The following is a 24,683-nucleotide window of genomic DNA, read 5'->3' as shown; positions in this document are numbered from 1 at the left end:
GAAGGAAGCCTCCGAGGACCTCGACCCACTCTCGGCTCGCGCTCCCTGCGTCCAGCCGCTTCCCCGGGATCTCTCGCCGGCGCGCCCAGGTGCCCTGCGGGGGCCGCCGCCCGACTTCCCGGCGTGGCCCGCCTGGCTGAGCCCCCCGCCCACTCCCGCCGCCCGGACTGCGCCAGGCCCGCCCCTTCGCACAGCCCCCGCCCTCCGGCGGCAGGCTTTTAAGCCGGAGCCCGGCTGAGCTGCAGCATCCGAGCTCCCGCAGCCAGCCAGCCGGCTTGAGCGGAGGCATCCTCGGCGGAAGGGCAGGTAAGGGCTGTTGCGCGCCGGCTGCTTTGCAACCCGGGTCCGGGCAGAAAGAAAGAGAGGGAGGGAGGGAGGGATCGGGGATGGGTCGTCTCTAGCTTGCCACCTCGGGCCTGAAAAGCCCCGAGCCTCGTTCCCGGCTGTGGAGGGTGGGAGGAACAAGCTTGCGATTCGGGTTAGCGCCGTGCGTTGTCTGGGCGATGGGAGAGTGCGAACTGCAGGCAAACAATTATAAGAGCCTTTGGTGGAGCAGTGGGCTGATGCCTCCTTAAGTAGCACCAGCTGCCTGCAATTAGTGTAGGTTCGAGTCCCACCAGGCTCAAGGTTGACTCAGCCTTCCATGCTTCCCAGGTAGGTAAAATGAGGACCCAGATTGTTGGGGGCAATTAAGCTGACTTTGTAATAATGCCGCTTGGGGATGTGTGTGTGAAAGCCCTAACAAGCAGGCATATACATAGAATGAAGGCTACTGCTAAGCTTGTAAGCCGCCCTGAGTCTTCGGAGAAGGGCGGGGTATAAATGGAATTAAAATTTTAAAAAAATTTAAAAAAAATAAACGGAACGTGGGGCATCTGAGGTTGGGTTAGGTTTCGCTTGCGGGTGTCCTTTCCTCCAAAAATGGGGGCGCTTCCTTTCTCTGCCTCAGAGCTCAGACGGATGGCAGGTGCAATAGGATAGCTGATGCCCTTTCTTCTCCTCCTCTGGCCGCCAACGGGTGTCACTGACAAACCAGGCGTGCGCTAAAGGAAGTAAAGTTAAGGGAAGCACACCATTGTTTAGATGTGCCCAATTCATCCGGTCTTAAATGAATGGAATAGGTGGGGTGGATGCAGCATGCAAAACCTAGAACAAGGCTGTCCGATCTTGTCCGTACTGGCTGGGGAATTCTGGAAGCTGAAGTCCACAGGCCTTAAAGCTGTCAAGGTCGGACACCTCTAGCCTAGCACAATCTTATGCCAAACTGCTACTCTGCAAATGGGTTGTATCTGCAACTCTCAGAACCAGCCGCTGGCCTTCACAGGTTTTTAAGGGACTGAACTCCCCAACCCCAAATTCGTCTAGAAGGCATCAGGCTGATGAAAGGCAGATTTGGGACATGAAATGTACTCTAGACCTCCAGGTTCAGAGCTGGCTGGGGAATTCTGGGAGTCTTAAAGGCTGGAAACCCCTGACCTAGAACCTAAACCAGGGCCATAATTAGCACCTTCACTTGATCTGGTTAAGCATGTGGGATAATCACAGATTTGGCTGCCTATCACAAGGGAGGGAGATGAATGCTGCCTCTCCTGCCCAAGGCTTTCTGGATTCAGTGGTAAAAGCTGGAGTGGGTAGGCGATAAAGACTAACACATCTGAAAAGAAAAAAAAAGAGTTTGGGACCCTTAAACCAGCCAAGTGGCCCATTTGTTGGCACAGTTGCCAGGTTCATCCCTATATAGGTCTTTTTCAAAATAGCAGGCATTTTGTGCAGGTGTGTTTGCGACTGCCACTGCCCAAAAAGAAGAGAAAGGACTTGGAAAAAGCACTAGAGAGATTATAGAAACAGGAGAGTGTTCAGAGTATGTATATTTATTCGTTTGGTTGATTGATTTTTATTCCATCTCTATTACTTTGTAAGTAACTCAAAGATGCTGAATGCAAATAATATACCTTCCTCCTCCTCTTTTCCTCTGTGAGGTGGGTTGGGCTGAGAGAGAGCAACTGGCCCCAAAGTCACCCGGCTAGCTTTTGTGCCTAAGGCAGGACTAGAACTCACCGTCTCCTGGTTTCTGGCCGAATGCCTTAACCACTAGAGCAGTGGGTAGGCAATCTTGGCTCTTTTACGACTCGTGGACTTCAAGTCCCAGAATTCCTGGCTGGCTCAGGAATTCTGGGAGTTGAAGTCCATGAGCCATAAAAAGAGCCAAGGTTGCCTATCCCTGCAGTAGACCAAACTGGCTGTGAGAACAGGTGGTTCTCCAAAAGGCATCTTTCAGCCCTGGAAGAAATATGATTCTGTATTTCCTGTAAGTGTGACCTACATTGACTGCCAATAAAAAAGGGATTGATGCAATGTCCCCTCCAAATCCTTTTACAACTGTCCCAGTGAGTTCCGATTGCAAAAGAAATCAACTCAGGAACGGCGGTCTTAATCATTCTCTGACACAATCAGTTGGTCTCCAGAAGGAAGAAAATAAGAATCACCGAGTTACTGTATTCAGTATTCTGTTCCATACATTTCTTCTAAACTCTTCTTTGTTCCTGCGTGAAACTCATACCAATCCCAGACTTGAAATAAATCTTTTGTAGAAAGTAAGTCAGCCAACTAACCAACCTACAAACCAGGAGTGGCAAGAAGCACCTCATAATTAGAAAAATTTATTCACAGCGAACTGTAATTTATTGAATTCTGAATTTGCACAACACAAGCATAAATTAATCACAAGGACTGGTTGAATATATTATATAGGGCTAGAATGTTCCATGGTTTGAGTTCCATGAGTTGTGTAAATCATATAAGCATATGAATAGAAGATAGGGAAAGCCGGTTCAAATCCCTAATCCTGGGAACTCTCTGTATGACATGGGGTTTTTTATGTTAATTTAATTCATATTCATCCCTAGCCAGGTGAGACTTATAGCCCGTAATATCTCAAGAATCCCAAATTATTTAAAATAATTTGTTGGATAAAACTGCGGAGGCTAAAACATACGATGAACGGTTGCAGGAGCTGGATCTGTCTAGTCCAGGGGTAGGCAACCTCGGCTCTTTTATGACTCATGGACTTCAACTCCCAGAATTCCTGAGTCAGCGTAACTACGCTGACTCAGGAATTCTGGGAGTTGAAGTCCATGAGTCATAAAAGAGCCGAGGTTGCCTACCCCTGGCTTAGTCTAACAAAGAGAAGAACTGGGATGACATGATTACTATCTTCCAGCGAGGGGCTCTGACAGGATTCGGGGGGGGGGGCAAGTATTCTCCAAAATACCTGAGGGCAGGACAAGAAGTAACAGGTAGAAACCTGTTAAGGAGAGGTCCAGTCTAGAACTAAAGAGAAATTTCCTGACACTGAGAACAATTAATCAGTGGAAAGGTTTACCTCTGGAAATTGTAGGAGTCCAACCCTGGAGGTTTTCAAGAAGACAGCTGTTTGTCTGAATGGTTATAGAGTCTCTTGCTGGAGCAGAGGGTTGGACTAGAGGACCTCCAAAGTCCCTTCCAACTCTCTTTTGCTGTTACTATGTCAGGAAACCAGAACGTCTACTTAGACAAATGGTAGAATGTCAAGTGGGAAGTCAAGAGGGGAATAAAAAGAGATTAAATTCGATCCCTAAAGAAATAGTTTTCCTTAAGAAGTTTGAAGGGTGCTCAAGATTCTGTTCTCATATATAATGGAAAAAGGTGAAAGGGAGGATTTATTTTATTTGGCAGAAGGCGTATCACTCCTGGGCCTGAAAAGTGACTTTAACCAGTGAGCTTTGAGGATTCTTTCTCATTATTAATAATAGTTTTCCTCTGGATTACGTGACCAGGAAGAAATGTGGAGCAGTTGAGGCAGCCTTATGAACTATTGCTCCCCAAGGAGGGATGCCTGGGAGAATTTTTTAAAATGTTTTTCTCTGCATTTCTCCTGACAGCTTTCAAGCTTGACCTGTCATTGATTTCTTCCACCCATCAAATTTGGTGGCAGTTCTGTTCTTGCTTTCAGAACATTATCCTGTTGTGGGATGGACAGATAGACAGGACCCCAAGCCCCTTTGCATCATTTGTTTCCAAAGTTTTGCTGGAATGGAAACAATAAAAAGGGGGAGACAACAAGCTCGCCTCTGTGTGCTTTCACACAGCTGGCTCATGTGTTTTCTGGATTCGTACAATGTACTGTATTCTAAGCCAAAGCAAAAATCAAACAAAGCCCCAAGATTTGGTTTGCACAGCACAATGAGCCACAATTTTTTTTTAACATCTTGTTATATCCCGAGTGCCGCGTAACAGAGTGAGCGCCTGTTACTCGTCCCAGCTTCTGCCAACCTAGCAGTTCGAAAGCACGTAAAAAATGCAAGTAGAAAAATAGGGACCACTACGGTGGGAAGGTAACAGCGTTCCGTGCGCCTTTGGCGTCTAGTCATGCCGGCCACATGACCACGGAGACGTCCTCGGACAAGCGCTGGGTCTTCGGCTTTGAAACGGAGATGAGCATCAGCCCCTAGAGTCGGAAACGACTAGCACGCATGTGCGGGGGAACCTTTACCTTTACCTTTTTATATTTCATCAGGGCTGACGAGGTTCCTGTTAGTTCTTCACTGACCTGGTTAAGTGTGTTCTGTGAATGCACCCGGTGGCTGAACTGCCCAACACAGGAAACCCTAAATCTGGGTTAACAAAACCCATTTGTTTCATTCATAGAACAAATGCTGCCTAGATTGCACTTGTGCTTCAAAAATGCACAACGGAGGGTGACAACGCCCTTGAACGTAGTGAACATTTTTTCCAAGATCCATTCGCTGGGTTTGTGATCTTTTTGATAAGTTATTCTCCTAATGTGGATAAGGTAATTCCTTCCACTTTTAAGATGCAGAGAAACAAAAGATTGACAAAATGAAATTACCCAGCACTTCCGTTGTGATATTTAATTGATGCAGCTTCTTGCAGAGATGTCAATTACAGGAGAAAATTTGGCCATGTGAACTACGGCATTCTGGCTAAGAATGATGGGCTTTGCAGTCCCATTGCACCTGAGTTTCCTTTGATTGAAATGCGTGCTCAATGTTTTAATAAGGAAATAAATGAAATATGAAGGAGGCCAGGGCGGGGAAAGCTGTGGCCACTGGAAGCTTCCTTTCCATCCTGCATATCAAAACTGGAGAAAGGAAGGTCTGGCCAAGATCAGGCAGCGGCTTATTCGGTCTTTTGTTTATCTTGCTTATCTGTTACATTTGCCAAATTCTCTGTTATGCTGGTGGAGAGCCACACGGTTTTGGTTTGACAGCATGACGAAAGCAAGTAGCTGAACAATTTGAGGACAGTTGCTTCCTCGGCATGAAAGATAGCCTGGGGACGCATCCAGAGAAGAACTAAAGGAGAATTTATCACACTGATTGTCAACTTTAAAGCCCTGCATGACCTTGGTAAGACCACCCTTAGAGTGCTGCATCCAGTTTTGGTCACTGTATTATAAAAAAAAATGTTGAGACTCTGGAAAGAATATCAGAGAAGAGCAACAAAGATGATTAGGGGGCTGGAGGCTAAAACATATGAAGAACACTTTCAGGAATTGGTTATGTCTAGTCTAGTGAAAAGGACTAGAGGTGACATGATAGCAGTTGATTCCAATGTTTGATGGGCTGCTACAAAGAGGAGGAGGGCAAACTATTTTCCAAAGCATCAGAAGGCAGGTCAAGAAACAATGGATGGAAGCTAATCAAGAGAAAGCAACCTAGAACTAAGGAGAAATTTCCTAACAGTGAAAACAATTAACCAGTGGAACAGTTTGCCTTCAGAAGTTGTGGGTGCTCCAACACTGGAGACTGGTGTCTTTAAGAAGAGACTGGATAGCTATTTGTCTGGAATGGTGTAAGTCTCCCGCTTGAGCAGAGGGTGGGACTAGAAGACCTCCAAGGTCCCTTCCAACTCTGTTATTCAAGTAAACATCTCAGCAAAACTCTCCCTAGTGCTGACATAAATAATTGGGGGTGGGGGTGGGGAATGCATTCAGACTTGCAAGATTCTGTTACCATGGCTTTACAATAAAAGTAGTACTGACGCACAGGGCATTGCGTTTCTAGGTTGACCCACCAACCAGGTCCATGGTTGAAAGTCCAGTTAAACTAACATTGCTAGAAAGCCTGTACGCAGGAATGGTTAGCACCCGCTTGGAGTTAGACAAGGGTTAATGGAGTTCAGGGAGGGTTGGACTTACTCCGCTGGTGGCTACTAGGGGTCCTAGGCTGATCCCTCTTTTGATTCTGCCTCCAGGTTCTGCCACTCCTTCTCCTACACCTACCTTGAAGAGTTCATCATGGAACTCAGTGTCCAAGATCTTGTGATAGTTGCCAAGCAGGGACTGCTTTAAAGGGAATTGGAGAACTCATAAGCTATTAATGACTATCAGCCATAGGCCATATGCTGCACCAGATGGTCTCGGCCTTGGAATTCCAACTGCTGGGCACCAGTGCAGAGTTGGATTGGGACCAAGATAACTACGATTCAGTTATTCCTCAGTCAGTCATAAAGTTCCCGAGGTGATTACCAGTTGTTTGCCATCTCTTTGCCCAACCTATCTCACAGAGTTGTAAAAAAGGGAGGGAGCCCCATTTGCATGACCTTGAAAAGAGAAAGAGTGGGAATGTCAAGGTTAGGTATCAAGGACCCCTGGGCAAAACTCATGAGGTCTCCCAAACATCTCCCTTTATTCCTACACACTCTTTACCCCCTCTAGCCCTTTAAAAAGATTCTTACAAGAAAACCAGTCATTCAACATCAGGCTTGTCACCCTTCTTTAGGACCTTGCTTGACTCAAGGTGGGCACAGACTGAGGTAGTGTTCCACAACTGCCCACCATCCTCAACAAGAGCAGAAAGGTGAGGGTGGAAGAAGATTGAGTGAAACTATGCAACGAGAGTAACCATTTAGGACAGCGTCTCTCCCTTTTGGCAGCCTGAAGATGTGTGGGCCTCAGCTGGAATTAAGTGCAGTGCTGATAGACCGATTCAGATGGACTTAAATAGCTCCAGGATGCCCTATAGTGCAGTGGGCACTTCGAGAAGAGAGGAGGGGAGTTTGGGCAGAGCTGTCCCAAGAGCAGGCAGAACCGTCCATCACACAGGAGCCCAGGGTGAAAGATGAAACTCTTCAAAAGAACTTCAAGGCATTGTTTACCTTAAAGGATCTTTTATTCGAGTAGCATAATATCGGCACTCACAAAATCGAAGCCAAAAACTGAATTCCCCTCCCCTGGGCATCTAGTATCAAAGCACAATTCCCTCTTCCAATTAACCATTGTAAATCACATTCCCCAATTAGCTTGAAGCGCAGGCTTCCTCTCCAGCTCTCCAGCCCGCCAATTCTTTATCAGCTCTGGGCTCAGTAACCTTGATTCTCACGCTACGTTTAGTGTTGTTATGTCTAGCTGGACTCTCATTCACATCCCCCACTCCCAGTATCATCTAAAAGGGAAAGAAAAAAGATGGCTACATTTCCATCTGTTGTCAATGCAAAAACATCTGACATTAGCAGCATTGACACCCAGATTACGAGGCTGTGCAGTCCCAGGCTGGATGGGAGAGGGGGCGAGTAAGGGATCCAGGTTAGCCACAACCTAGAATATCTCGGGATATATCTACCGATAGTCCTCGACTTACGACCATGACTGAGCCCCAAGTTTCCGTTCACAAGCGAGATGCTAACTGAGTTTTGCCCCATTTTACCACCTTTCTTGCCACAGCTGCTAAATGAATCACTGTAGTTGTTAAGTAGATCTGGCTTCCCCATTGAGTTTGCTTATGAGAAGGTCGCAAAACAGGGTCACATGACCCCGGAACACTGCAATGGTCATTAAAGACGACCCAGTTGCCAAGCGTCCGAATGTAAGCGAACCCTTATGGTTGTTATGTGAATTGTGTGATCGTTGAACGACTTTGCTTATTGGAAACGGGCTGGGAGGGCTGCAAAGGGCCATGGTGTAATTCCAGGATGCTGCAGCCCTCATAAATACCTGCCAGTTGCGGAGCACCTGTATTTTGATCACTTGACCACCGGAGTGCTGCAACAGTCGTAGGTGTGAAAAACACCCAAAGATCACTTTTCCCCCCAGCAACAATGGTTGCTAAACAAATTGTTATAAGTCGAGAACTATCTGTAGTAGGCTAGAAGGTTATACCTTTCATCTGGCGAGACTCTTGACTAGGTAGAGCCATAGCCAAACTGAATATACTAGGATTGTGGCAATGTGGATGGAGGTGATCTTGTTTGGGTCCTGGTTATATTTTATAGGATGGATCCTCTTAGTGCAGGGGTCTGCAACCTTTGACAACTTTAAGACTAGTGGACTTCAGCTCCCAGAATTCCTCAGCCAGCTATAGGTTACAGACCCCTTAGTGGAAAAGCTTCATTAGCCAACCGACTTTCAGGTTGGAAGACTTTTGGTAAGGGGGGGCAGGGGACAATGTTGGTGTCTTTTCTCTAGCTGCTTCCTCTGTTTACCAAACTAGATCCCTGGCATGTAAACACTTCTGGGCTTTTGAGATCCCTTTGGCCATCTGGTTTCAATTAGATAGCTTATCTTCATTGAACGCCTTCTTACCAGGTGGAAAAGAGGACCGAGTCTTTAGCAAGCTGCTGGCAGCCGAGGTATCTGGTGCTGTGAAGAGATAACGGACTTGGAAGGGACCCAAGAGGTCTTCTAGTCCAACCCCCTCTCAAGCAGGAAAGCTGATACCATTGCAGACAGAAAAGGGGCAACATGCATTAGGGTCGTCCTGGAGAGCCCTGTTTATTTTTATACAATTTGTCCAACATCTTTTAAGTCTAGGTACTCAAGGAGATGCATCAAAGGTTTTTAGGTCAAGCCATACGATTGCAGTATGTGGCAGGGGGGATAAAATCTGACCGTATCAGTAGATCTTCCAGCCTGTGAAATAAGTCGGTGCCCTGACCGGCAGCTAAATGCCAACTAAAGTGGCGCTAAAGTCTTTTTCCATTACTAACAACAGAACAACTTTCTTTGCTGAATCATGGCCACTGAAGGTGGGCTTTCTTAGGCAGCTCGGAGGAAGCTGCACAATATAATTCTCTCCCCTATCAATCTGTTGGCCCCACTCAGCAGTGATCAGAAAACGTAGGAAACTGCCTTGCTAGGACTGGCCCTTGCAAGTTAACAGCCAGTAACAGACTCAAGACCAGGAGGGGGTCTCTCTTTCTCCCTCCCTCCCTCCCTCCTCCCACTCTGCCTCCTTTCCTCCCCCCCCTTCTCTCTCCTTGAGTGCTAACTTGTCTCTAAAATCACTTTTGGATTTTGCTACCAGACATGTGTCAAAAAGTTCTATCCGGTTATGAATGGAGAAAGTCAATAGAGTAACATTTAGGTCTTGTCCTTTGCAATACTGCCAGAATTAGATGACCATGCTGTCTGGGGTTTTCTAAGAGTTGAAGCCCACACGTCTTAAAGTCAGCAAAGTTGGACAGCCCTGCTGTATTGCATGATGCCAAGTTGGCTTCTGGAACCACAAGGATGTTATTCTCCCATACTGTATAGCTTCATTTGGATGTTTGCTTACTCCAAGGGGGGGGGGGAGGGAAACTCTTACCATTTCTACATGCAGAAAACTAGCATGTTAGGCACAAAAGGCCAGGACCACACATGAAGGTTCAGTTAAACTGATATATTGCTAAAGAGCCTATGTGCAGCTCAAGTAATGATCAAAACCTGATTAGATTCAGATAAGGCAAGTTGAACTAAATGGTTTTTGGCCATGTAGGGATTCCAAGCTGAACCCTCTTTTCACCACTCCCGCAGTCTCTGCCGTTCCTTCTCTTACACAGAATGCCAGGAAGCAACATTTAATACAGCTTTTGGGGGTGGGGCGGATATATGAGGTTGATTATATGACAACTCCTTTTCTTTCTTCACTTTTAGCAAGAGGTAGTACAATTTAGAATTATGCAAATGATTTCTCAGCTCCTAGTGATTATGGACACTGCCACATTTGGGAATTTTTTTTTTAAAGTTACAGTTAAATTTTATTCTTGCTAATGATGGGTTGAGTTTTTCCCTTGGTGTTTTCATACACTATCCAAAAAAGGGACAAACAGATGGACAAATGGATAGACTTTCCTTCTTCATAGAGTGAAAGAATTCTGCAAATAATTTATGTGAGACAGAAAAGAGAGAGGTTACTATATTTTGTTTTCCTGGTCAAACTTTTTTTCATTTTTTAAAAAAAACAAGCTACAGGTATAGTATAGGGGGTACCTTGCTCAACAGTAGTAACTGTGAGAGGAATCTCGGAGTCCTAGTGGACAATCACTTAAATATGTTTTATTGGTTTTAGTTGGGGCTAGGTATAGTTTAATTTCTTCTTAATATTTGTATCCTATTTGTATTTTATTGTTGTTAGCCGCCCTGAGTCCTTCGGGAGATAGGGCGGCATATAAGTCCCAATAAATAAATAAATAAATAAATATGAGCCAGCAGTGTGCTGCAGCTGCCAAAAAAGCCAACACAGTGCTAGGCTGCATTAACAGAGGGATAGAATCAAGATCAGGTGAAGTACTAATACCACTTTACAATGCCTTGGTAAGGCCACACCTGGAATACTGCATCCAGTTTTGGTCACCACGATGTAAAAAAGATGTCGAGACTCTAGGAAGGGTACAGAGAAGAGCAACAAAGATGATTAGGGGGCTGGAGGCTAAAACATATAAGGAAAAGCTGCGGGAATTGGGTATGTCTAGTTTAATGAAAAGAAGGACGAGCGGGGACATGATAGCTGTGCTCCAGTATCTCAGGGGCTACCACAAAGAAGAGGGAGTCAAGCTGTTCTCCAAAGCGCCTGAAGGCAGGACAAGAAGCAACGGATGGAAACTAGTCAAGGAGAGAAGCAACCTAGAACTAAGGAGAAACTTCCTGACAGTTAGAACAATTAACCAGTGGAACAACCTGCCTCCAGAAGCGGTGAATGCTCCAACACTGGAAGTTTTTAAGAAGAGACTGGACAGCCATTTGTCTGAAATGGTATAGGGGGTTGGACTAGATGACCTCCAAGGTCCCTTCCAACTTTACTATTATGATTATGATCCCACTTACTTCTTCCATTATGCATCTTAGGAAGTGAACTGGTGGCCAAGACAATGATTGTCTTCTTTAAACAAGAAGTTCTTGTTTAAAGAACTTGGTTCTTAAAACAAGACTTCTTTGTTTTAAACAAAAAATAATAATAATTGCCAAGTTACTGGAAAATGAACCAGAATCCTTGCCCCTGCTTCTCTCAATTCAGTGGGGATTTGGACTGCAAGTCACTGGAGTTATTTGCTTCAACACTCCTTTATTTCTTCTGGAGCTGGAATAAAAATTAACCAGATTGATTTTCATCAGACTTATAAAACATTCCAGAAAAGACACTGGCAAACCACTTTTCTTTTTTTCTGTTGCCAAGAAAACTGCAGGGATGTGTTCATGAAGTCACCAGGAGGTGTGTTTCAAGGAAACTTGGTTTTATTCATTTTAGTATTCCTTGCATTATTAATTCTAGGATCCTTCCTTCCTTCCTTCCTTCCTTCCTTCCTTCCTTCCTTCCTTCCTTCCTTCCTTCCTTCCTTCCTCCCTCCCTCCCTCCCTCCCTCCCTCCCTCCCTCTTTCTTTCTTTCTTTCTTTCTTTCTTTCTTTCTTTCTTTCTTTCTTTCTTTCTTTCTTTCCCCCCCTCCTTCCCTCCCTCCCCTGCACAAAGTACCATATCCATTTTACTTTCCTTTAAAGCAGGAAAGACAAAATGATAGCATAACACCAAAAGAGAGAAAGAGACAAGACAGTGCTGCTAGCCTCTTAATTCCTTCCCTGGGTATCTGAGCCTCTTGAGTCTGTTGGCCACTAACAGTGCCGGAAGCCTGCTCTGACTGGGCATTTGGGGTTGTGCAATCTATTGGCCCAACTTGGGACAAACCTGAGGACAGACCCACAATGGATGCCCGTGATTTCAGAGAGCTGAAAGGGTTGGGAGCATAGACCAGAATGCCAGGGGCAGTTTGAGTTAACGCTGGCTTAGGGTGCCAAAGCCACCATTTCTGAATCATGCTGCCGATGCGAATCTTCACATTGGCGGGAGGTGGCGCCATTGGTCAACGTGGCCTAAGGACATCACCCGCCCTTCACTGGCACCACAGAATCCAGCACGGGGCTGCCTCTGCTTTGTTCTAAATCCCGAATTTGTTGCTCTGGGAAGACTGTTGCACGCTGGCCTTTGCGCCCTGAAAACAAAAGGCTGGATTTGTATCACCTGCTCAGATAGAATGGGGCTAAGTTATTCCTGGCACAGCCCGATGTGTCTAACTAGCTAAGGGGGTTGAACTAGAAGACCTCCAAGGTCCCTTGCAATCTATTGTTCTGTTATTTCTGTTAACCTACCCAGCCTGTTAAATTAGCCTGCTTAATTGCTTTTTGAGCACAGAATATTTTGCAAACAGGGGCTTGAGGTCTCCTTAACCTTGGGCTTAAGTCAGCCAAAGAGTCTTAAAGCTCCTTCAGTTTATGAATGTAAGAAAATGCCATCTTTCTGGGCTTTTGCACTGACTGGGATAGTTGTCTAACTGCATTCACCCCACCCGGCTCCTTCTCTGGGCTCTTCTTGATTCACCCAAAACAGCTTTCCTTTGAGGGTTTTGAATGCTGAGCCGGCTGGTTTTCCGGAGCAACTGGATTCAGTGCCAAACCACTGTCCCTTTTTTCTTATTTTCTTTGTTAATTTCTCTCCCGTGAGTCATCCTTCCAAAACACAAGCAGGCGAGGGAGGCAAAATGCAAGCTGCTGCCCCTGAAGACCATTTGCAATCTTTCGTTTAGTGACTATTTGATGTTACAATGGCAACGACGGTCTTTCACACTCGCCACCTTTGCAGCATCCCCACCGTCACTTGATCAAAATTCGGACATTTGGCAACTGGCTCGTATTTATGACGGTCGCGGTGTCCTGGGATCATGTGATCACCTTTTGCAACCTTCCTCACAAGCAAAGTCCATGGGGAAGCCAGATTCACATAACAGCCAAGTTGCTAACTGAACTACTGCAGTGATTTACTTAATCGCTGTGGCAAGAAAGGCCGAAAAATGGGGCAGAAGCTGCTTAACAACTGCCTTGCTTAGCATTGGAAATTGTGGTTGTGGTTGTAAGTTGTGGACTATTTGTACTTAGGTGACAGTAGGGGTGTCCGCAGGGCATGGTCCAAAGAGCAAAGATGGGGTCCATGAGGGTGTTATCATTCATCAATCACAGACAGTGGGGAGATTTTGAAAGACTTCCTCTCCACTTTGGGATTCCCTTGAGCAGGGGTCTTCAAACTTGGCCCTTTGATGACTTGTGGACTTCAACTCCCAGAATTCCTCAGCCAGGCACGCGTGCCTGGCTGAGGAATTCTGGGAGTTGAAGTCCACAAGTCATCAAAGGGCCACGTTTGACGACCCCTGCTCTTGAGTGTTGCAATTTTTCAGCTGCAAGAGAGAAGAGAGATAAACCCAGGATGAAGGAATGGAACCGTCCTGGTTTACAGGGGTGTCTAAAAGATCATGGGGGTGGCTGCCATGGTGAGACAAAAGCTTTGCTGGCTTATGGGTTGTGAAATGTTGTGCCTGACCAGAACAGCAAGTTCATGTCTTGCTCTGCTCTGCTGTACATTGCGGTCAAAGGTCCTTGGGCCGATTTTCTTTCTTGTGGCTTCCTTCACATGCTATATGTATGTAAAAAAAAATGCATATGCACGAACATAGCAAAATGCTCACTGCAAATCTGCCTTTTCACCCACCAGCATATTATGGTACAATTATGGAACTTTAACCTAAAGGAGCAACGCTTTCTGGGCTCTCAAAATCCATGCGGGACAGGCATGCTACTTTGTCATCGGAGAAGGAGAACACAGCCAGACTCTTTTTCACATAATCCTAACTGGAGCTGCCGAATCTGGTCTACAAAAATCCAGATGATTACCGACAGCAGCCACAACTTGCAACAGTTCATCTAGTGCAGGGGTAGGCAATCTTGGCTCTTTTATGACTCGTGGACTTTAACTCCCAGAATTCCTGAGCCATGCTGGCTTAGGGAGATGAAGGGAAATTCTGGGAGATGAAGTCCACGAGTCATAAAAGAGCCAAGGTTGCCTACCCCTGGTCTAGTGACCATCTGAAGTTACAAAAGCACTGACTGCGTTTTACACTTACGACCGTAGGCAGCGTGATCAAAATTCGGACACTTGGCAACTGACTCACATTTATGACAGTGGCAGGCTCTCCCGGGGTCGTAGGATCCCCTTTTTGCAACCTTCTGACAAGCAAACTCAATGGGGAAATCAGATTCGCTTAACAACCGTGATACTAATTTAACAACTGCAGTGATTCACTTAAGAACAGCGGCAAGAACTGTCGTAAAATGGGGCAAAGCTCCCTTCACAATTGCCTCGCTCTGCAACCAAAATATTGGGCTCAATTGTGGTCATAAGTCGAGGATGACCTGTAAAATAAATAGCTCATTGCTATCAGGGGCCCCGTGTAGCACGACAGGTGTATGAGCTGCAGGGCCCGGGGCTCAGGATGGTGGCCAAGGACTGGAAACAGCAGGTTTGGCATCTCACTTGTCAAGAAGTCCCGCGGGCAGCACCGGGCCCTCCATCCTGGTGGCCCTTGAGTAGCTACCAAATCTGAAGTTCTGCCTTGGGTTCCTATTTCATTGGAGGTTCAGGTGATGTGGAAACCCTGAGCCAGCTAGCTCTGTATTTTATTTATTTATTTTATATTTAAGGGGGGGGGAAAACCACCCCATCTCCCTTACACAGAGAGATTTTTCTCTAGCAGCTATTAAACCTACGTTCGAAGCACTGAGTGCTGGATAAGAAGTAACGGTTGGACAATCATTAAAGAGAATCCAGTTTAGAATGAAGGAAAAATTTCCTGACAGTGAGAACCATTAATGGAACAGCTTGTTTCCCAGCATTGTGGGTGCTCTGTGACTGGAGGTGTTCAAGAAAGGATTGGACAGCTCTTTATCCAGAATAAGTATAGGGTTTCCTACTTGAGGAGGAGGCTGGACTAGAAGACATTCAAGTCCCCTCCAAATCTGGAAGTTTTAAAGAAGAGACTGGACAGCCATTTGTCTGAAATGGTATAGGGTTTCCTGCCTGAGCAGGGGGTTGGACTAGATGACCTCCAAGGTCCCTTCCAACATTATTATTATAACCCTACTCTACGTTCTAAAGCAGGCATGTCAAACTACTGATCCGCGGGCCGGATGCATCACGCCAAAACCACCCCCACCCCGTGGTTTGACATGCCTGTTCTAAAGGGGTAGGCATGATCCAGTTTGGGGGTTATATGGTGAAAGGGAAGTGAACTATTAGGATGTCCTCCAGCCAGTGACTCCATCCCTCTCAATAGAATCTACCTTAAAACTCCCTTTTTATAACCCTGTAATCCCTTAATTCGGGGCAGAGTCAGAGCGACTGGATGAAGCTGAGCGTTTACTGGCCGGATGCCCTTCCTGATGCCATGCAGAGTTGGCAGCAGATTATTTTTTTTCTTTGCGCCCTAGGAGACAAAAACATCGGTCACTACCTAGGATTGAACTCTCAACCTTCTGAGTGGGAAGCGAGAGTCTTCACCACTAGGCCACCACACCACTCTCAATAGAGCCTACCTTATAGGTGGTTAATTCCACGTTAACGTTTGTCCTGGCTTCATCCACTCTCCTTTTTGGTGAACAGCCATTGGAAGTCATTCAGAGCAGTCGCAGCTTCATCCAGATAACTTTGCACCTTTGATGTTGAACAATGGGGAATTCAAAACCCTGTGACCGTTCTTCCCCCTCCTCGTTTTTGACTTTTTGGAAGCTCTGAAATTTGTTAATTGACACTTAGTTTACTTTTGCTCAAAGGCCGTTCTTATCTGAACCCATCTCTTTCTCTTTCCATCTGTATCTCTTTCTCTGTTTTAGTTTCTGGCTAAGTGACTCATTTATCTGCCGTCTCTCTGCTTCCCAGTTGGTCCCAGCAACTTAACATTTCTTCGGCGTGTGGCTTGATTACACCTTGGTACGTACCGTACAAAACTGTAAGAGGATTTCTACAGAAGATGATTTTCAAACTGAGCATGAGGAAAGATAAAGTTTGCCCTGGGCAACTACTGCAGTGACCTGAAGACGGTGGGACAGTCCAGGTTTGGCCCCGTGCTCCTCCAAGACCAGAAAAGGTTTCGTTGGAAGTCTGTTATGGCTGAAATGAGTGAGTCACAGAAGTGAAGGCCCAGTGACCCAGACCAACAGAAAGCCAAAACCACAACCCCCTTTTCAGGCCAAAGAAGCTACTTTCAAGACTTGGAGGCAGGGATCAGAAAGGAAGCAGCAGATCTGGGGCAATATTATGGGATGGAGATAAGCTGCATGAGCAGATCAGCCTAGCTGCCTTAAACGGGTGTCCGTGGTGCTGTTGTGCAGCTGCCGCTGCTCAATCTTTAGCTGACTAAGGAGAAATCCTCCCCCAGCCATCTGTTCCCATTATGCCTCTGGCTTATGTGTGTTTGCTTGCCCTCCCCCCCCCCCCGCTCCCCGCCTTGCAAATGAAGCTCTGAGACTTTTGCATTGAATCTGCGCCCTTCGCATCACCTCCTTATGCTAACATCTCTCCTTGGTTGTCTTTCAGGGCTTTCCTTGCTTGCTGAAAGGGAATAAAATGGGCCTGAGACAGACTCGTCTCTTCCTCCTCCTGGCAGGAGCCATCACCGTGCTTCAGTGCCAGGTAAGAGGCCAGCGCGCCCATCGGTGTCTTTTTCTCTGGCTTTGCTGGGCAGCTGAGTGCGGTTTTATGGACTCATCAGAAAACAGATGGGGTTTGTTTCCCAAGCTTGGCTCGAGTGGTGTCATTGATCAAAAGGATATTTACTTGGTTCTTGGAACAAAACGGCTCACTGCCAAGTTCACAAAGCTGAGAAGTAAGATCTTTTCTGCATGCCGGCTTAGACCTTTGAAAGACACAAAAGGAAGAATGATGAGAGAATTATCCAGTTCAGCAAAACTCTGAGCTGGATCAAAGTCCAATCACAAACAGCTTTCTAAAAAGGAAGGCTCTTAACAGAATAGCCGAATCAAAAAACAGAGGTGGAAGGGACCTTGGAGGTCTGCCGGTCCAACCCCCTGCTCAAGCAGGAAACCCAATAATTTTTCAGACAGATGGTTATCCATTCTCTTCTTAAACGCCTCCACTGATGGAGCACCCATAACTTCCAGAGGCAAGCTGTTCCACTGGTTCATTGTTCTCACTGGTAGGAAATTTCTCCCTAATTCTAGGCTGCTTCTCTCCTTGATAAGTTTTCATCCGTTGCTTCTTGTTCTCCCTTCAGGGGCTTTGGAGAAGAGGTTGATCTCTTCTTTGTGACAGCCCCTCAAGTACTGGAAAATGGCTATCATCTCAGCTTTTTAATGTCAGGTGTGGATGAAATATTCCTGCAGCTTTTCACTCTTAGCATTTCCACTATTAGAATAAAAAACCTGCCTTCATTTCTTTTTCATTCACTAAACTTTTTCATTCATCTCTAAACTGTAGCATCCAAGAAGGTAGGGCCATTATCCGAAGGTGGAGCCCATGGTGTCCTCGTGCAAACTCTGTCCCTCTTGTGCATCTGCACAAAAAAGCATGGCTTGCACTGGGGTTTTGCATGTCGCACGTTGTGATGCACATACACAGCCTATGGCAGACATGTCAAACTTGCGACGTCACGTGAAGTCACGCAACGTAATTGGGACGGTTTTGCCATTGCCGGCAATGGAGTGGGCGCAGCTTCCGGATGATGCGTCCGGCCTGTGGGCCGGCAGTTTGACACCCCTGGCCTACGCACACCATGGTTTATGAAACACTATTCTTCCAAAGACTCAAGCAAGTTGTCCTAAGAATGATGAGAACCATGGTAATGAGTAGTACTATGAGAAAAGGTTAATGAGAACCGTTAATCAGTGGAACAGCTTGCCTTCAAAAGTCGTGGCTGCTCATCACTGGAGGTTTTCAAGAAGAGATTGGACAATCTTTTGTTTGAAATGGTCTAAGTTTAAGTTTAAGTTTATTATATTTGTATACCGCCCTTCTCCCTTGAGCAGGGGGTTGGACTAGAAGATAGTCCAAGGTTCCCCCTTTCCTAAACCTTGGGGGTCTAATCAACTTTCTATTCTTGATGATTCTGGTTGTTCCTTCTCTCTCTCTAGGAACTGTTTGTCCGTGTTACCCACAGTGGCCGAGAAGGTCAGCTAAGAAGAGGTAAGGTGCCCATTGGAGGAGGAGGCTATGGATATTTTCTACTTCAACCCTCTGCCTCCCAGACAAGCTCCTTAAAGAGACCCAACCTGCAACTGAAGAGAAATGTCCTGACAGTTAACAAGTGGCACAGCTGGCCTCCTGGAATTGGGAGGTTTTCAAGAAGAGAACTGGGCAGCCATTTAACTGGGATGGCATAAGGCTTCAGCCTTGAGAAGGGAGTTGGATGAGAAGACCTCCAAGGTCCCTTCCAACTCTATTATTCTATATTCTAAATATAGAGTAGGTTGGCAGAAGCTGGGACGCAGTGGCTCAGTGGGTTAGGATGCTGAGCTTGTCGATCAGAAGGTCGGCAGTTTGGCGGGTCGAATCCCGAGTGCCGCGTAGCAGAGTGAGTGCCTGTTACTCGTCCCAGCTCCTGCCAACCTAGCAGTTCGAAAGCACGTAAAAATGCAAGTAGAAAAATAGGGACCACTACGGTGGGAAGGTAACAGCGTTCCGTGCGCCTTTGGCGTCTAGTCATGCCAGCCACATGACCAGGGAGACGTCCTCGGAGAAGCGCTGGCTCTTCAGCTTTGAAACAGAGATGAGCCCTGGCCCCTAGAGTCGGAAACGACTAGCACGCATGTGCGGGGGAACCTTTACCTTTATATTCTAAATAGGAAGAAGGCGGCTGATGGCCCAAGGGATGGAGTGCCCAAAGAGTAAATGTTGGGGGGCAGGAATGTGAGTTCAGTACATTTGCAAATATCTGCATGGATCCTTCAAAACAGGAGTCGAAACCCAGTTCTCTCTCTCTGCGGCTTCTGTGCCTCTACAAGATGTTTGGGAAGATTCTTAGGGCTCCTCAAGAGAGCCAGGAGATTCACACATTTTGAAAAAGAGGGCTAGGGGTCAGCCAGGCTTTGTGCCTACAGACTAACCTGACAAGTGTGTTGCTTTCAGATACGGCACGCCCTTCTTTCTTTTATGTTAAAATAAGTGTTTAACTGCCTTTCCTCACAGAGCGCCAGGCTGCTGTACGAAATACCATAAAAGCAAAACCTAATATAATAAACCATCCCAATAATAAAGCCACATCAATTGCGGCGGGATAAATGCAGGAAAAGCACACAATTGTTCACTCAGCTTTATCAAAGCAGCTTCTACTGCCTAAGCAAACAAATAGCTTGTGAACTGGCGCTGCAGAGAACGCTTGTCTGACGAGGTTTGAGGGGCTTGCCAAATCTTTGGAAGGAGAAAAGTCCTCCTCTTGGGGGCAAAACGAGGCTCGGAGGAGGAGAGTCGATCCAGGCTGTAGATTGTTCTGTGCTGTACGCACACAATGGTGAAGGGAAAGGCGGAACTGGTGCCCTGCCATCGAAACTGGGGAGGACTTCCTGTCTTTTGATTACAGCCAAATGCAGAGACCCAGTCACCAAACAGACCTACAATCAGAAGGAGAGTTGGCTCCGCCGAGTCAAAGGGAGAACGGAATATTGTCGGTGTGAGAACAGTGGCATCTTCTGCCATGCAGTACCTGTCAAAGGTGAGTTCCAGGTTGGGCCTACAAATGGCATTGATTTGTTAGGTTTCTAAGCCACCTTGATTTTGTACACTTCATTGTCCTGTATTTGTCACAGTACCAATTCCGTTGGGCTGAGCGGGAGGGGGAGGCCCACAGTCTCCAAAAGGGTTTCCGTGGTCTCCTAGTGGCATCCTAGTGCAGCGTTTCCCAACCTTAGGAACTTGAAGATGCGTGGACTTCAACTCCCAGAATTCTGGGAGTTGAAGTCCACGCATCTTCAAGTTCCTAAGGTTGGGAAACGCTGTCCTAGTGGACCACCACTTAAGTAGGAGCCAGCTTGCTAAACTGGTAACATTTTGGGAGATAAACTCAAATTCCAGAAGGATCTTGACAGACCTGAACCCTGGACACTGTCAAAAGAACTGCAATTCAGGGGTGAAAAGTCTAAGGTCCTGCACTTAGGCAGGGGAAAAAAAGGAAAAAAATGGGCAGGTACAGAATAGGTGGTAATTGGCTCTAACATAGCAACTGCGAGAGGGATCTACCTGTCCTAGTAAACCGCCATTCAAGTATGAGCCAGCAGTGTGCGGCAGTCCTAGGTTGTATCAACAGGGTGACAGCATCGAGTCCATAAGAAGTGATGATACTGCTTTACACCACACTGGTAAGACCACACTTGAAATACTATGTCCAGTTCTGGTCGACACAATACAAAAAAAGACGCTGATACCCTTGAAAGAGTGCAGAGAAGAGCAACAAAGATGATTAAGGGGCTGGAAGCTAACCCATAGGATGAATGCTAAAGGGAACTAGGTACTAACGAAGAGGAGGATTAAGAAGGACATGGTAGCCATTTTCCAATCCTTGAAGAAAGTCACACAGAAGAGGGAGCTGACTTATTCTCCAGAGCACCTGAGGGCAGGACAAGAACCAATGGGTGGAAGCTTGTTAAAGAGAACAACAGAACAGTTGGCCTCCTGGAGTTGTGGGTACTCCATCAGTGGAGGTCTTCAAGAAAAGTTTGGACAACCAATAGTCCAGGATGCAATAAAGTCTTCTGCTTGTGGCAGGGGTTGGACTAGAAGACCTCCAAGGTCCCTTCCAGCCCTGTGATTCTATGTAGTTTGTTGGTGTCCAGAACCCAGGACTTCCTGCCCCATTCCAGCACTTCATCATTATCCCACATTGGCATTTGGGCTGGGAAAGAACTTCTGGGGAGAGAGAAGAATAGATCCTGGGTCTCCCCACATTTAGTCCAACCCTTTTGCCCACTACCCCACCCTGGACTACCCCACCCTGGCCCACGGTCTTCCAGACAGTTTTTGTGCATAAAGGAAGACTAGAACTCACAAGTCTCCTAGATCCTGGTCTGGCACCTTAATCCTTGCCGCTAACTGGCTGTCTAGAGTAGATGGGAAGGTTGCAGAAAGAAACCAGCTTGCTTGCAGAAGGGAAATGCACAAGTAGGAAGGAGCAGTTTGCAAAAGTCAAAATGCTGGACCAGTTAAGGTGGGGCCCCCCAGTGCAGTTTAAGCTGGAAGGAGGTTGAGCTGGGAGAAAACCATTTCCAGCAGCTGTTCTTTGCAATCCTTTGTAGTGGGAATGGCTGGAAAGTGGACTGGAAGGAAAGCTTCTCTGCACATAAAAGCAGCCGTTCTGCCTTTGCGTAACGGTTCTCCTCCTTTCCCCAAGGAAGGGAAGACAGCAGAGCCACGGAAGGGGGAAATTGAGGGGCTGTTGTTTTCTGTCCCACAGGCTGCATAAAGCCACTTTGCCTCCACGGGGGCCGCTGCCAGCAAGCCTTGTACTCCCCCAACCTTTTCATGTGCTTCTGCCCCCCAGGCTTCTCGGGCAAGTTCTGTGAAATTGGTGAGTATGTGACAGGAGGGTGAACTGACGGGGGGGGGGGTGTTGGGCGCAGGAAATCAGGAGATTCAGGCAGTTCAAATGAATATAAAAGTTTATTGCATGCTAACCCTTTCAACAAGTATTAATGGTCAAAGCAAATTAGCCATGGATAAGGGTCAATGGAATTCAAGGTGGGCTGGACGTAGATCTCTTATGGGCGTGAAGGGACTTGAGATTGATGATGTGCATGACCCCTCCCTCGGGCTCAGCCTGGTCATCTCCTACAGTGACCCATCTAGGAAGACGCAGTGTAGGAAGACCACAGCCCTGCTGTGGTCCCCCCCCCCGCTCTAGCTTTGCAGACGCCATTTCTATATGTGCAGCACTCAGTGTAAATACATATAATAGCAGCTGCCTGCTCCAGATCAGATCCAATTTCAACAATTAAAAGGGACCAAGCATGAAGAGCTTGTAGAAATCCAAGGTGTAGTCTGTCCGCAGCCACAATGTTCTACCAGTTGTTGGTGCTAGCCTTCAAGAGAAGAAGGAGGAGGATCTACTTCAGACTCCAGCTGCGAATCTATTGCTTCCTTTCAGGGGAGACATGCTTTAAAAAGCAAGGAAAATTGCAGAGTGGGATCAGATTCATGCATGCTCTACGGCTGTGCTCCTCAACCTTGGCCATCTTAAAATGTGCGGACGTCAACTCCCAGAGTTCCGCTCAAGCACGGTTGAGAGTTGACACCCACCCATCTTAAAAGTTGCCGAGATTGAGAAATGCTGCTCTACAGCTATGCTGGCGTAGGAATTTTGGGAGTTGAAGTCCACAAGTCTTGAAAGTTGCCAAGTTTGGAGACCCCTGCTCTTCGGTCTAGTTTCCTGCCCTGGCTCCAGAAGTCGCGTGGAGATGTCTCCAGAGGCAGTTTGGAAGAGACTCAGGGGAATGTTTCTTCTCCCCCTTTTCAGATACCAGAGCTGTGTGTTACCAGGATATAGGGGACACATACAGGGGGACATGGAGCACAACGGAGAGTGGTGCAGAATGTGTGAACTGGAAGACCAAAGCCTTGCGCTTTAAGAGATTCCACGCAGGTCGTCCAGACGCCTTGCTGCGGGGGCTTGGTGATCACAATTACTGCCGGTAAGAAGTTGAATCCAGTTACTTGCTTTGTCTGACTTCTCCTTCCTCGTATCATGCACACTTTGGAGGGGAACTGAGATGTTTTATAGCTGTATTTCTCTGTCTTGGGGAACATTAAGCTGTGAGGACTTCAGGCCACTCTGCAGCTCCTCGAGTTCCATGGCTGGCTGGGGGATTCTGGGAGTTGAAATGCGCAGAGTTTAAAGTTGCCTTGGTTGAGAAACGCTGCTCTACAAGAGCCAAAAATCGGGAGTTGGGTAGCATCTTTTCTGATGAACAAGTCTTATTAAAAAGTACTAAGTGTGAGCTGCTGCGGACAAAAATGTATCCTTGGAATTAAATACATTGGACAGAAAAATGCTAAGATAAATCTCTATGAACAGGTTTAGAGATTAGTAAAACTGTTTTAATTAAGAAAAGAGCAGCCTTGGAAGCTAGTGGAAATGATACAACACCAGGATATTCTGTTTTCTTAGGCGTATTCCTTATGAATTACTTTCGTATGCATTATTAATTCCAGGATCCTCCCTCCCTCCCTCCCTCCCTCCCTCCTTTCCTTCAATAGACTCACAATCCTGAATATTCTATCATTGTCTTCTTTAGAAATCCAGACAAAAGCTCGAAACCCTGGTGCCATGTCTTTAAAAAAAATACGTACGTCTGGGAATATTGCAGCATTACATCCTGTGCCAACCGTAAGTTCAAACCCTTTATTGTTGTTTACTGAAAAAGTCGAGAGGATGCAGTTCCTAAGCTGGCTAAAAGTGGGATTTGTTACTCCGAGCTTTATCATTTCAAAACAAGCAGTTCTTTTTTCCCCATTTCTCTTCTGGAACTGCAAACCCAGATTCGGATGAGGTTCCATTTTGTGGTTTATTTATTCATGGCTTACTAAATAATTGGTGAAGTCATGAGTGGAGAAGTATAATATGGCTCATGATACATATATAGGCTGGGCAGGTTGGGGAACTTTGGTATTTTCAGATGGACCTGTTTTAGGACATATATGGCTCTTTTTTACCAACTCCAAAAAAACCCCCTGTTGTAATTTATTTATACATATATTTACATATATCCAGGGCTTTTTTTCTCATAGAACGCTCAGAACGGAGTTACGGCACCTTTTTTGGATGGAACCTTGTAGGTTGTATGACATGTGTGAGTTCCGGCACCTTTTTCTTTTACTAAAAAAGCACTGCATATATCTTTATTTGTACATATGTATGCATGTCTGCAAGGGACGTGGTGGCTCAGTGGGTTAGGACGCTGAGATTGTCGATCAGAAGGTTGGCAGTTTGGCGGGTTGAATCCCGAGTGCCGCATAACAGAGTGAGCGCCTGTTACTCGTCCCAGCTTCTGCCAACCTAGCAGTTCAAAAGCATGTAAAAAATGCAAGTATCGGGAAACTCCCAGCACAACTCTCGCGGCTGCATTCTGTACCAGTTGGAGCCTCCGAATGGTCTTCAAGGGCAGCCCCATGTAGAGAGCGTTGCAGTAGTCCAGACGAGAGGTCATGAGATGAGCATTGTACCCTGGAGTTGGACATGACTGGACAGGGGAAACCTTTACCTTTTTTTAATTAGCATTTTACTATAATATCAGGCCAACATGATAACTTTCTGGGCAGTTTGTAGTTGCTTACTAAACATCCCTGTTGAAAAGATGTGCATTGTCTTCAGATGCTTTTGCTCTAGCAGTGGGCAAATTGAACATTTCAGGGCTTTATGGTTGCCCAGACACCCATCACTATAATAATCTCTCCAAGATTATATTTTAACAAATGTATTTTGCTGCTTTGTATGAAGAGTTAGGATCCCTCTCATCATTCAAGTATTGGCCCCTACTTCAGCAGGGAACCTGTTGGGAAGTGCCCAGCCAGGCAGGAGGAAGGCTCAAGATGGGAACTAGCCTGGAATCA

General features: G+C 46.3%; 1 protein-coding gene across 3 annotated transcripts in view; it reads left to right on the top strand.

The window, feature by feature from the left end:
• The first annotated feature begins 264 nt into the window (after positions 1 to 264).
• The window catches only part of PLAT (plasminogen activator, tissue type), a 36,402-nt gene continuing 11,983 nt past the window's right edge, over positions 265 to 24,683 (top strand). The window contains exons 1-7 of one of the 3 annotated variants that reach the window (XM_083368339.1): positions 265 to 306; positions 16,668 to 16,763; positions 18,221 to 18,272; positions 19,666 to 19,797; positions 21,532 to 21,645; positions 22,591 to 22,765; positions 23,369 to 23,460. In XM_083368339.1, coding sequence (XP_083224465.1) covers positions 16,698 to 16,763; positions 18,221 to 18,272; positions 19,666 to 19,797; positions 21,532 to 21,645; positions 22,591 to 22,765; positions 23,369 to 23,460 — 631 coding nt within the window. In that variant the 5' untranslated portion in view covers positions 265 to 306; positions 16,668 to 16,697. Of the gene's footprint in view, positions 307 to 4,882; positions 5,409 to 15,749; positions 16,062 to 16,667; positions 16,764 to 18,220; positions 18,273 to 19,665; positions 19,798 to 21,531; positions 21,646 to 22,590; positions 22,766 to 23,368; positions 23,461 to 24,683 lie in introns of those variants that run through there. The other 2 variants (XM_083368338.1, XM_083368340.1) reach the window with 2 other exon arrangements.

Source organism: Vipera ursinii (assembly GCF_947247035.1).
Source record: "Vipera ursinii genome assembly, chromosome: 8".
Classification (NCBI taxonomy): Eukaryota; Metazoa; Chordata; class Lepidosauria; order Squamata; family Viperidae; genus Vipera; species Vipera ursinii.
Note: the sequence above shows the minus strand (reverse complement) of the source record. Positions and strands in the feature narration are given on the sequence as shown.